General features: G+C 34.1%; 1 protein-coding gene across 1 annotated transcript in view; it reads left to right on the top strand.

Annotated features, from left to right (window-relative positions):
• CDC27 (cell division cycle 27) overlaps positions 1–12,982 on the top strand; it is a 72,339-nt gene that overhangs the window by 25,413 nt on the left and 33,944 nt on the right. The window contains 8 exon segments of the mRNA XM_032320159.1: positions 1,273–1,398; positions 4,412–4,446; positions 4,449–4,508; positions 5,253–5,407; positions 5,507–5,718; positions 6,691–6,805; positions 9,682–9,815; positions 11,565–11,581. Coding sequence (XP_032176050.1) covers positions 1,273–1,398; positions 4,412–4,446; positions 4,449–4,508; positions 5,253–5,407; positions 5,507–5,718; positions 6,691–6,805; positions 9,682–9,815; positions 11,565–11,581 — 854 coding nt within the window.

Here is a 12,982-nt window from a genome sequence, read left to right as displayed (position 1 = left end):
TTACCTGTTCACCTGAAATTAACGCTTCATTGTGTCTGGGGTAGTTGCATAATTATTTGCCTTTTTAGATCATTCTATTTGGGAACCACTGCTCCTGCCTCTTTGAAGCAAGGGGGCAGATTCAGGAGAACACTTCATTTGAACATTACAATTAAGTCAGCTGTCCCTGTTCTGAATCTGGAGGCAGCTATAGATATAGGTAGTTATCTTCTTTTAAACTCTTTTCTGTTCTGGAAGAGTTGGAATAATGCTAAAAGTGACTAAATAGATAACTGTAAAAGCCTATATGTGAATTTAGTTTGTAAGTTTATAGTGGGGGACACAACTAAGCCTCATGAAGTCTCCATAGACTAATAATAATTTGTCTACTGTCTTACTGATGACTTTTGAATTAAAGCTAGCTAAACTATTTATAAAATTTCTGAAGCACTTGTTATTGAATTATTTTTACTTCAAAGATTCTAATATTAAATTCTTAAAAATTTATTTAACTTGCAGTTTCTTAAGCCAGTTCTTACCTTAGACATTTTTATTCCATTTACAAGAATTCATGGTTTCTTAAAAGCCCCACTGACAATAAAAGAACTATAGATATCATTTATGTTTAGGATATGCTATGCAAACTTACTTGAGAGTCCTCCCCATGATGTTTGGAAAAAACTTTAAAACAGAAACAATTACAAACTCTGATGTGCTAAAAATAAATAGTGAAGTCAGGTCTTTTTTTTTTTTTTTCCTTTGGGGAACACTTAGGATTTTCTATATCAAGAAAACATAATTGACAAAAAGAGATGACGTGCTATTCAGGTTTCTTTTGTAAACCTAAAAGTGACTGAGACCATTAAGTATGCAGTTTTTAGTTAAGATCTGTTGGTCTTGTTTAATTTGCTTGCTGATTCCTATTTCAAGGAATTATGGAACTAAAAAGGATCACTACATCTGTTAGTGAAGAACCGTTCACATTTTCCCCCAGTATAATGGCCTTCCATTTCTTTTGACATGAGTAATGTGTATGTTGCTCAGACTACATTTGCACATACAGAAACTAAATTTAACAGGTTCTGTTTTTAAAGGCAAGACTGGAATTTTAAGATCATAAATTCCCAGTCTTCCAAATGATTCTAAACACGTGGTTATTGCTGTTCTAAAGGTACCATGGACTTCTTACTTTATCTATCTCCATATAAGGAATTACATTGGTAGTGAAGAATGTCTTTACACACAGTACTTTTTATACTGACTTTTGTTAATCTGTAAATTTGTGTTTTAAAGGCTTGCAGAAGGGGAACAGATCTTATCTGGTGGAGTGTTTAATAAGCAGAAAAGCCATGATGATATTGTTACTGAGTTTGGTGATTCAGCTTGCTTTACTCTTTCTTTGTTGGGACACGTATATTGGTAAGTATGAAAGATTCAAGTAACCAGAAGATACTGTTTCCAGTGCTAGAAGTCTTTGTGACTTAGAAAAAACTTACATTATCTATGTTTATCAGATAGCACTTGGCTGAAGAGTACACACAGTCTTCTAGTTCTATGACCTTGTTAATAAACCTATAAAGTAATAGGGATGTTGATCCCATTTTTGAATATCCACCTTGCCTTAATAATAGTAGCTACAGCAACACTACCTAATAATTGAGTGCACATTATGGGGGTTTTTTACCTTGGGTGAGGAGAATATCTTCACCTTGGGTGAGGAAAAAGAAATGAGTGAAGTTCTTTCTCTAGTATTAAATATCACTTTTGCTCCTTAGAACAAGGCTTGAAGGCAAACTTCAGTAATAAAGAATAGTAATTTCCATCTGGTTTGCCATACTAATCTTGAGGCATGTCATAGGAAACTTCCTACAATGATAGTTGAAATAATAGTGATTTGCAAAGAATTTTAAATGTATTTAAAATTTCTTTACATTTATTTAAATTTAGTCTTTTGAAAGCAAGTGAGAATGAATTAAAAGTCATCACTATAATAATACTGTTCGCACTGATTTTTATTCTGAAATATTCTGAGTTGGGGAGTAGAGGGTGGAGATATAATTAGATAACAGGAATTGTTCAACTGCCCATGGGAGTGCATCATCACATGTATAAATGTCACCTGTTACATATTGTAGAAGAAATGGTTGAGAATTGCTTGTCTAAAGAGTTAGGAAAGCATCTGTTTTAAGATAAATTGAGGCTAGTTTGAATAGTAGTTCTTTAAAAACCTTGAAAATGTCTTTTTGAACAGAATAAATTATTTGGCTGAATTTTGGGGCTCATTTTCAGATGACACCACTCTTTTGAGAACAGGAGTAAGTAAAGATATAATATCAATATCTTCATTTATCTTAGTAAAAGGACTTGGCGTAATGAATTTTAGTTCATGCAACTATGATTATTCTTGTCATTTCTTCAAAATATTTTGAGGTCTATCCTCCATTTATGGCTAGACACAGTACTTGACACTGGAATGTAAAGATAAGTAACTCACAGTCCTTGCCCTCAAAGGTTTATAATAGAGAAGCTGTAAACAAAGTTTGTAAGTTTTTGTCACAATAAAAATGCCATGTTAAACCTTGAGCAGTATTTTGTCTGAAGGAGGAAGTAATGAGTTCTACTTGGTTAAGAAGGAGGGGTAAGATGGTAAGTAGGAAAGACTTGGTAGAAACAGTTTGTTTCTTGAATTCTCCATAATAAGAAAATTAGAAATTAGGAAACTAATTTGAATGTGGGTGAAGTATTTGAATGGACATTTCACCAAGGAGGATATACAGATGGTAAGTAATCACATGAAAAAATGTGCCAAATCATTAGCTGTTGAGGAAAGGCAGATAAAAAACACCATTAGAAACCACTACACACCTGTTAGAATGGTTAAAATAAGAATTGACAATACCAAGTGCTGGTGAGGATGCAGAGCAACAGAATTTCTCATAAAACGTAGATATGATAGAATTATAATGATAGAGACAGATCAGTAGTTGTCAGATCAGAAGGTAGTTTTGAAGCAAGAATATGGCTGTGCAGAGGCAGGTGTGGAGTTTCTCTGGGCTGTTGGGTCAGTTCTGTATTCTGATCGTGGTAGTGGTTACACAAATCTTTATATGCGATAAAATTCCATAAAACTATTCATAAACAAATGCGTGCACGTAAGAACTGCTAAAATCCAAATAAAGTCTGTGGTTTAGTTTATGCTGTTGTTAATTTCCCAGTTTTGATAACTGTGCTATTGTTATGTCCAATGTTGTCATTGAGGGACCTGGGTGTAGGGTATATAAAAACTCTGTGTTATTTTTGTAACTTGGATATGAGTCTAACATTATTTCAAAATAAAGTTTAATGAAACAAAATGAAATGTTTAAATCACAAAAATACTATATGTGTTTTACTAATTATTTTTAAGCAAGATTATTAAAAGTTTTGAAGGTACAGTTGAATCAGGCCCTAACCACAAAGAAGGGTTCCCCCCACCCTTGTTTAAAGAATAAGGATGGGTTTCTTTTATTCATCATATATATTAAAATATTTAATAGCCAGTGGGGGAAAATTCTGTTCAAAAAAGTGGCTTTTCATTTCAGCCATTATGTGTCTGTCTTATGACCAAAATTGGATACAGTAATCTAGATACATACCTGTTGTTGTTTTGTAGCTATAGCTTGTTAGGATATCTTTTCTATCTCTTTATTGGTCTTTTTGTCTACAATAGCTCGTGGGACTTCTATGTTTAGAACACAGTAATAAGTCTGATTCTTAGATTAACTGGTTTCTTCCCAGTACCATCTAAATAATCTTTTACCTCAATTCTTTGAGAAACTTTTCATTAAGAGTTGCCACCTTGGGGCACCTGGCTGGCTTAGTCAGTAAATCGTGCAACTCTTGATCTCAGAGTTGTGAGTTCAAGCCCCATTTTGGGTGTAGAGATTATTTAAAAATAAAATCTTTTAAAAAAAAAAAACAAAAAAAAAAGCCACTACCTCTGCTTCATTAGAAGATCTGATCATTTAAAACATTTAAGTCGCTTTCAAAATTACAAATGAGATATTACATTAAAAATTAAGAATAGGACAGATATTTGGATATTGTTCATCTCTCCTCAGTAATTCTAGTATCTGACAGGAAATTAAAAGCAATTATAATATTCAAGAATCAATGATAGTTTATTAGGCTAGCACTCCTTTCAATTCATGTTCTGTGCTTGCTTTCACTGGCCTTTTGATTTGAACTGCCTTAAATAATAGAGATTGGAGAATGGTAAGAAGGGGAAATTGGTAATTTAGGGAAGCGTCAAGAAGAGTACTTGCAGAACTTAGATATGTATTACGTATATGTATGTAATACATATATGAGTACCTAATTTTTTTGTACCACAAATTTCTTTATAATGTTTTGGGTTGTATAGCTTGTCTAATCTATTTGTTTGTCTTTACAGCAAGACAGATCGGCTTGCCAAAGGATCAGAATGTTACCAAAGAGCCTTAGTTTAAATCCTTTCCTCTGGTCCCCCTTTGAATCATTATGTGAAATAGGTAGGTTTGTAGAGGTAGCTAGGGGAGGGTTCCCCTACTTACTCTTTTTTTCCTCCTTCTCAGTTTTTGGAAAGTGATACAAATTATTCACAAGAAAAATATTTTTCAAAGCTAAAAGCTGTTAAAATTGAGAATAAGAAATAAGGTAATAGAATATGTTTAAGGAATGATTTGGCCTTGTGTCCTCTAGAATGAGTCATATTGTGACTATGAGTATACCACTAGCTTTCTAGTTAAGGACAGAAATTAATAGAATGCCTGGAGCAGAAACTGTTAATGTAAATAAGACCTGGACAGTATGGGGAAAGAGTGCCTTAGTATATGTGCTCTAGGATGCATCAACGATCATTTTAAAAACATTGTGTATGTATACACGAAAGTGCTTGAAACTTTACTGTCTATCAGGTTTCAGCTCTTGACCATCACTCCTTACTTTGAGTAAAATGAGATCTACTTGCTTTCTGCTTTAAGAGAAACACAGAAGTCTGCATTTTCCAGTGATTTATTATATTTAAAAATCAGTGCTTTTTTAGTTCCATTTAATTTCTAAATTTATAACTTTATCTGAGGGGTAAATTTTTATAATAAATTGATAGATGGACTTTGGGGAGGTAAATTTGATTAGCTGAAACAGGAGAACTTTAAAACACTGGATAAGGCCTTATTTCCACTAATTTATGCATTCTTGAAAAAAGATATTAATCCCAATTTCCTCAGAGGCATATATTTTTTTTCCCTTCACAGGTGAAAAGCCAGATCCTGACCAAACATTTAAGTTAACATCTTTACAGAACTTTAGCAACTGTCTGCCCAGCTCGTGTACAACACTAGTATCTAATCATAGTCTATCTCACAGACAGCCTGAGACCGTTCTTACGGAAACACCCCAGGACACCATTGTAAGTGTATCATATGCTGGTGCTCAAATATTATGAAAACAGGAAAGAGTGAACTAAATAATGTATCATAAATGACATGGTAGAAATTTTCTGTTTCAGGAATTAAACAGACTGAATTTAGAATCTTCCAATTCAAAGTACTCCTTGAATACAGATTCCTCAGTGTCTTATATTGATTCAGCTGTAATTTCACCAGATACTGTCCCTCTTGGAACAGGAACTTCCATATTATCTAAACAGGTTCAAAATAAACCAAAAACTGGTCGAAGCTTATTAGGAGGACCAGCTGCTCTTAGCCCATTAACCCCAAGGTAAGACAGACAAATCATGCTTTAAAATGTGCTATAATATTAAATGATCTGTAATAATTCATATTATTAATATTAATTAATATGAACAGCAACTTCTAAATCATTATGGAAATAGAAGCATTTAGTAAGTCGGTAATGGGCCTATTCTATTTTCAGAAAATGGAGTAAAAGAAATATAATACCTGTGATAAAAATTTAATATTAACTATTAAAGAAAAATGTAAAACTCTTAAATATGCCTTCTTCAACTAGTATGTGTGTTAAAAGATACTGTCCTTTTGGCTGTATGTCGGTGAATATCCATGAACCTTTTGAAATGTTGGAATGCTTATATAATCAGAGTGACAGCAGTGACTATTGTTAAAGGAGTTTTCCAAACCATGGAAGAAGGATTGACACCTATCAATAGGAAATACTTTGTCAAAATTATTAGAAATATATATATATGTATAAATACAGGAACCCAGCCCAGAGAATACCTATCCAAAAGTGTCAAAATAAAAGATTCTGTGCTAGAACAGATGCTATGAATTGGGTCCCAGGGCCAGAGAGTTACTAAAACATCATGGCCATGAGATGACAACTCCCTGAATCCACAGATGGATCCAGTGGTCTCTAGAGATAGTCTCTCTGTAACAGTGGCCAAATCCTGTAAATTCCAAGAATTTGAAATAATTTGATCATTTGGATCTTTGCTTTTACAAAGCCATTCTTCTTTATTTCCAATAAATCTCCTGATATCAGTAGTTGTTGCTCAATTTAATTCCTTGTTTGATTATTTTTTTTTTAATTTAGTTATGGTGGGTGGAAAAGTCTACATTCACAGCTTATTTTAAATCTGCCCCTCAGATCCTCACTGCCCCCAAGACTGATTTGCCATTCTCTTCCTTTTAGACCTTCTAATTTAAGTATACTGCTGCTTTATATATGCCTTGATGACTTTTTGACACCTTGATTTCAACCTCTTCTCAGTTTTGGGATTTTGCCATTAGAAACCCCAAGTCCTGGAGATGGATCCTATTTACAAAACTACACTAATACATCTTCTGTAATTGACGTGCCATCTACTGGAGCCCCTTCAAAAAAGGTATTTCCCATGTAAAATACAGTTTTGATGTTTGTAAAAGAAATTTATTTAAAATTCCGATCTGTTAAAGGCAATTTCAGAGAGAATCTAATTTTATATAATGACCATTGCCTTAGAGTTGTTGATCTAAATGTAAAAGAAGGTCATCATTGTCATAAGCCGCTGGTTATAGTAGGAGACGTAAAGGTGGTTGCTCTTTGGCCATGTAAAATTGTAACTGACAAGTATAGCTGATTTTAGCCTGTAGCCAAATAAACATTCAGATTTTTACTTTTGAATTCCCCCTTTTTAAGTGAAATTAGGTTGGTTTCTATCACTTTGAATATAAATAGCAGAAATTATACCTGCCATTTTTTTACTTGTCTCCACGACTGTATTTGTCTTTTAAGTGTACTAATTAACATGAAAAAAACATTGACTTGCATAAAGCCAGCTATTTCTGATAATAAAGTTTTTTTTATGGCAGATTCTTATAGATGCATAGTAACTTTATAGTAAATGTGTAGTAAAATAAAAAATATTTGACAGTATCCTTATAATAAATACTGCAGCAAGTCTTGAGACTTTTTAAATAATGTACTTTTTTATAGGTCTATGGCATTAGAGGTCAAAGTGCCATTTGCTTCAAATAGTTCTGTGGTAAAGGGTTACCTTCTGTGGAAATAAGTTAGGTTGTATATTTAAAATGCATATTGCCATCCTTAATAGGTGTTTAAGAAATGGAAGCTAAGTAAGTCATACTGGTAAATGACTGATATAAACCCTTAACCCTCCTAGAGATGTTTTGTTCTTGTTCTTTTTACTCCAAAAATTCCTTAGAGTCTGTGAAGCTTTGTTTCTATAATAGCTTATTAATGAGTAATAATAGAAACTCTGAGACTAGGAAAAAAGGGGGGGTTGCTGCAAAGTACTTGATGTGTGGATTACTTTAAATCCTGTTTATAGGAGTTGGCAGCTACCTGAAGTATAACTGTAGTAAAATCAGTTTATTACAATTACAAGAAGGCATAGTAGGATACTATTCAGCATGGCAGGTGAAGTAAGCCAAAACGAGGCAAGCCATAGCAATCAAGGACAGGTTAGTCAGTGCTGGGTAGGTGATTTCAGTGCCCAAACAACAAAGCCACTTGCTTTCTCCTCCTCTTCTGCTCCTGTTCTCTACTTCCCCCGCTATAATACATTCATCGGAAAGTTCTACTTGTAGGTCTGCTGTTGTATCAACTAAAAATATCAAACTGAGTATTGTGTACAGTACACAGATCTTGGTTAAATAAGGAAGGGCCAGAAATGACTTTAAATTTTGTCCCTTGGGTGAATGTAGAGGTTCCATCTTGGGGAAGAGGAAAAGGAAGGATTATAAAGTTTTATTTTGAGGTGGTGGTAAATTAGATAAAACTATTTCATGGATAGTCATAGGGGAGAGAATATGGCCTGGTGATAGAAATAATAAGGTTGTCAAAGTAGCCAGGCTGACCTAGGAAAAGAGAGTAGCAAAAGAACACAGAGCATACTTAATTTAAAACAGTGGCAGGAAGAAGATCCTGCAGATAAAGTCCTAGGACAAATAATCAAGATACCATACTATTTTGGAAGTTATATACAGTTTCAAAAAGGAGGACATGATCATTCATATTGAATACAGGAAAGGCCAAAATAAGGCTTTCATATCTGATGAGAAAGTTATTAATTATCATTATAAAGTTTGAGAATTATGTACAGTGAGTGTCAAAGTAGTAAGTTTTGAAGAAAATTATCTGGTACTAAAAAAAACTAAAAATAACCATTGATACAACAGTCACAGATCATTTTATGAAGAAGCCAAGTGATGGAAATGAATAGAAGTAAGTTGATAAATTAGAGAAGACAGAGGGCCAGGAGGTCTTTTTACTCCTCCACAGGAACAGAGAGCAGTTAATGGGAAATTGAACACACTACAAAGAAGTGTTAATTCCAAGAGCAGAATGCTTGGAATATGGAAAATAATCGGGTAGTTTTTAAAAATGTATTCCTCTGAACTACTATAGAATATCTTCTAAGTGTCAAAGAAGGGATGTTAAATCTTACTTATTATTATTTTTATATTAGATCATAAATCTGAGTTAGATTATAAATCTAAAGAGTAGTAGCTGTCTTAAAATTCTTGTAACACTTAGCCCCACCTGGAAAATGTGTAATAATGGCCTTTTTAGGAATTTTTAGGAAGTTTGAGCCTTTCCTTAAAAACTAAATTAAAGGGCGCCTGGGTGGCTCAGTGGGTTAAGCCACTGCCTTCGGCTCAGGTCATGATCTCGGGGTCCTGGGATCGAGTCCCACGTCGGGCTCTCTGCTCAGAGGGGAGCCTGCTTCCTTCTCTCTCTCTCTGCCTGCCTCTCAGTGTACTTGTGGTTTCTCTCTGTCAAATAAATAAATAAAATCTTTAAAAAAAAAAAAAACTAAATTAAAAAATGGAAGGCTAGTATAAAGATAAAAATACTGAAGTTAAGCGGGCACCTGGGTGGCTCAGTTGGTTAAGTATCTGTCTTCCGCTCAGGTCATAAGCCCAGGGTCCTAGGATAGAGTCCCACATCAGGCTCCCTGCTTAGCGGGGGTCTGCACCTCCCTCACCCTCTCCCTCTGCCACTTCTCCAGCTTGTGCTCTCTCTCACTCTCTCTCTCAAATAAATAAATGAAATCTTAAAAAAAAAAAATACTGAAGTTAAAAGAATGAAATAGTTTGATGTTGATCCTAACATATTAATTAACATTAATAATAACAATAATTTGTGTTTACAGATAACAAGTATGTATTATGAAATCTTGCATTGAGAAAATGTAGATGGGAGCATCATGGTGTCTTTTAACCATTTTCAGTGCAATTTATAATTCACAAACCTTAGACTTTTTGTGTTTTACAGTCTGTTGCCAGAATCGGCCAAACTGGAACAAAGTCTGTCTTCTCACAGAGTGGAAATAGTCGAGAGGTAACCCCAATTCTTGTTGCACAAACACAAAGTTCTGGCCCGCAAACAAGGTATTTATTATGGTGTCATTATTTGATATTGTTGGCTTTTCTTGCTATAAAACATTTTATTCACTTTAGGCAGGTTTTTGCTCTCTCAAGAATTCTAGAATGACTATTGTAAATTTTAAATATGTCAAATTAGAAATTTCTAGGGGTGTCTGGCTGGCTCAGTCAGAAGAGCATGCGACTCTTGATCTCGTGGTTGTAATTTTGAGTCCCACACTTGGTATAGAGATTACTTAAATATAAAATATTGGAGGGGGGGAAAGGCATTTCAACTTAACTGAAAAACTAGTGTAATTTTTAGTTGAGTATTTTAATACAAATTAAGACAAAAGTAATCAAAATTTCTTTTTATTTTACTCTGATTCCCTCATGAATTTGTTTAAACTAGATATTCTGAACACTTCTCCAAAATAATTTTCTTATTACATGACCTTCATTGGTCAAATACAGATAGGTTTCATTCTCCCCTTCCCCTATTATGCACTTCTATATACAGATCATAAAATTAATCTTCTGGCTAATCTTTAAATAATGAATCCACTGCCACACAGAAATGGTATTAAATAGGGTTTCTCTTTTCTGTTGCAGTATTCAAAAACAAACCATAGCTAATATTTTAGAAGAATGATACATGTACCAGAAGTTTTAAAATAGATACACATGTACATAAACCTTGACTATGTAAAAGGCCTCTATCTCTGAAATGCCAGCATGGCAAGTCTCAAAAGTGCCAGCTCACAGACACATGACAGGGATTGCCTGAGGCTCAGTTATGAGAAGGAGCCTGAGGCCTCCTGCAGAACAATATTATATAGGCTGAGTAAATGCTAATCCTAAAGAATACATAAACATAATTTACGGAATTATATATTTCACTTAAGCTAAACAATTATACTAACTAATAAACATCAACTATTGATGATTTTATGTGGGTTTTTTTGGTATTTTTTATTCCATTTTATCTCCTTTATTGCCTATCTTAGTTTCCTACAGTTGCTGTAACAAAGTTCTTGCAAACTGGATGGCTTAAAACAACAGAAGTGTATTCATTCACAGTTGTAGAAGCTAGAACCCAAAGTCAGGGTGTTGACAGGGCCATTCTCCCTCTGAAGCCTCCAAGGGAAGACCCTTCCTTGTCTCTTCCAGCTTTTGGTAGTCCCAGGCATCTTTAGTGGATGGGAGCATGACTCAGTATGTGCCTCTGTCTTCACACGGCCATCCTCCCTGTGTGTCTCTATATCCAAATTTCCTTCTTACAAGGACATCAGTCATACTGAATTAGAACTCACCGTAATGACCTCTTCTTAACTTGATTACATCGACAAAGAGTCTGAATCCAAACAAGTCACATTCACAGGTACAGGAGGTTAGGGCTTCAGCATATTTTGGGGGGAAACACAGTTCAGCCTAACACTGCCTCATTAACAGTTACTCTGTTTTGTCTTTTTAGAGGCCATTTTAGTGTTTACAGTATATATTTTAACTTACCAAAGTCTATCTTCAAGTAATGTTGTACCACATCATATATAGTATAAAACCTTATAACAGTGTGCTTTATGCTCCTCTCCCTATCTTTATGCTATTGTGGCAAGAGATTTTACTCCTACATGTGTGTAAACCCCATTTACATTGTTATAGTTTTTCTCTTAAATAGTCGGTTATCTTCTAGGGAGATTTTTTAAAATAAGAAAAATCTAATTTGTATTTACCCACGTATTTACTATTTCCGGTGCTTTTTATTTCTTTCTATAGGTTCACATTTCAATTTGGTATCCTTTTCCTTCATCTTGAAATACTTAAAATTTCTTATAGTCCAAGTCTGCTGGTAATGAATTTTTTCAGCTATTGTATGTCTGAAAGAGATTTTTATTTTACCTTTGTTTTTGTTTTTGAAAGATATTTTCACTAGATATAGAATTCTTGTTCATGGCTTTTTCTTTTAAGATGTTGTTCTACTGTCTTCTAGCTTGTTTTGTTTCTGACAAGAAGTTTGTCACTCTTATTTTTTGTTCTTCCATATGTAATATATTTCTTTTCTGATGGTTTTACAATTTTCTTTTTATCTCTGATCTTAAGTCATTTGATCACGATATGCTATCATGTAGTTTTCCTCTTTCTTGACCTTCAAATTGATTGAGCTTCTTGGATCTGTAATTTCGTAGTTTTTATTAAATTTAGCTATTTTTGTCCATTATTTCTTCAAGTATTTTTTTCAAATCATGTCCCCTGTTCCCTCCTGGGACACTGAGTATGTGTTTTTAGACTGTGAAGTTGCCCCTCACAGCTCAGTACTGTGTTCATTTTTGTTTCCAGTCTTTTTCCTCTGTTTCATTTTGGGTGGTGTTTATCGTTATGTCTTCAAGTTCATTAATCTTTTCTTCTGCAGTGTCTACTATGTTATTAACCCCAGCCAGGATATAGATTGACTTTTAATCTCAGATGTTCTATTTTTCATCTCCAGAAGTTTGATTTGGTTTTCTCCTTTAACATGCACATTCTTTCTTCTACATTTTTGAGTGTATGGAATATATCTATAATTATTTTTATAATGATTTTTAATGATTTTGTCTGCTGTCTTACTGTGTTATTTCTGGGTTTGTTTTTTATTGATTTTTTTTTTTCTTTTCACTATAGGTTATATTTTCCTGCTTCTCTGTATGCCTAGTTCTGCTGTTGTTGTTTTTTTTATGGCAGTTATTAGAAATTCTACATTGTTGAGTGCTGGACTATTTTATCATCTTCTAAGTATTTCTGTTTTATTCTGGGAGGCAGTTACTTGTTAAGACTTTATTCCTGTTAGGTCTTGATTTTTAAGTTTTGTGGGTAGGACAAGAGTGGCCTTTAGTCTAGACTAATTTTGCCCCACTATTGAGGCAGTGTCCTTTGAGTACTCAATGACCTGTTGAGTATGAGGTTTCTTCATTCTGGCTATTGAAAATCTGAGCTATTCCCAGTCCAGGGTGAGCCCCAAGAATTGTTCTGCCAGCTCCTTTCCAGTATTTTTTTCTCTAGATTCAGGTAGTTTTCCTCACTGTAATACTATAGTAAGTTCTGATACTAATTACCCAGACATAGCATAGACTCTTCAGGCTAAAATGATAGTCCCAGCAAGACTTAACAAATCTTGTTGACTTGGCAGCTACAATTTCAGGGTTTCCCTGGTCCACCTT

The sequence above is a fragment of the Mustela erminea genome, chromosome 18 (genome assembly GCF_009829155.1).
Source record: "Mustela erminea isolate mMusErm1 chromosome 18, mMusErm1.Pri, whole genome shotgun sequence".
Classification (NCBI taxonomy): Eukaryota; Metazoa; Chordata; class Mammalia; order Carnivora; family Mustelidae; genus Mustela; species Mustela erminea.
This window is presented reverse-complemented; position numbering and strand designations above follow the sequence as displayed.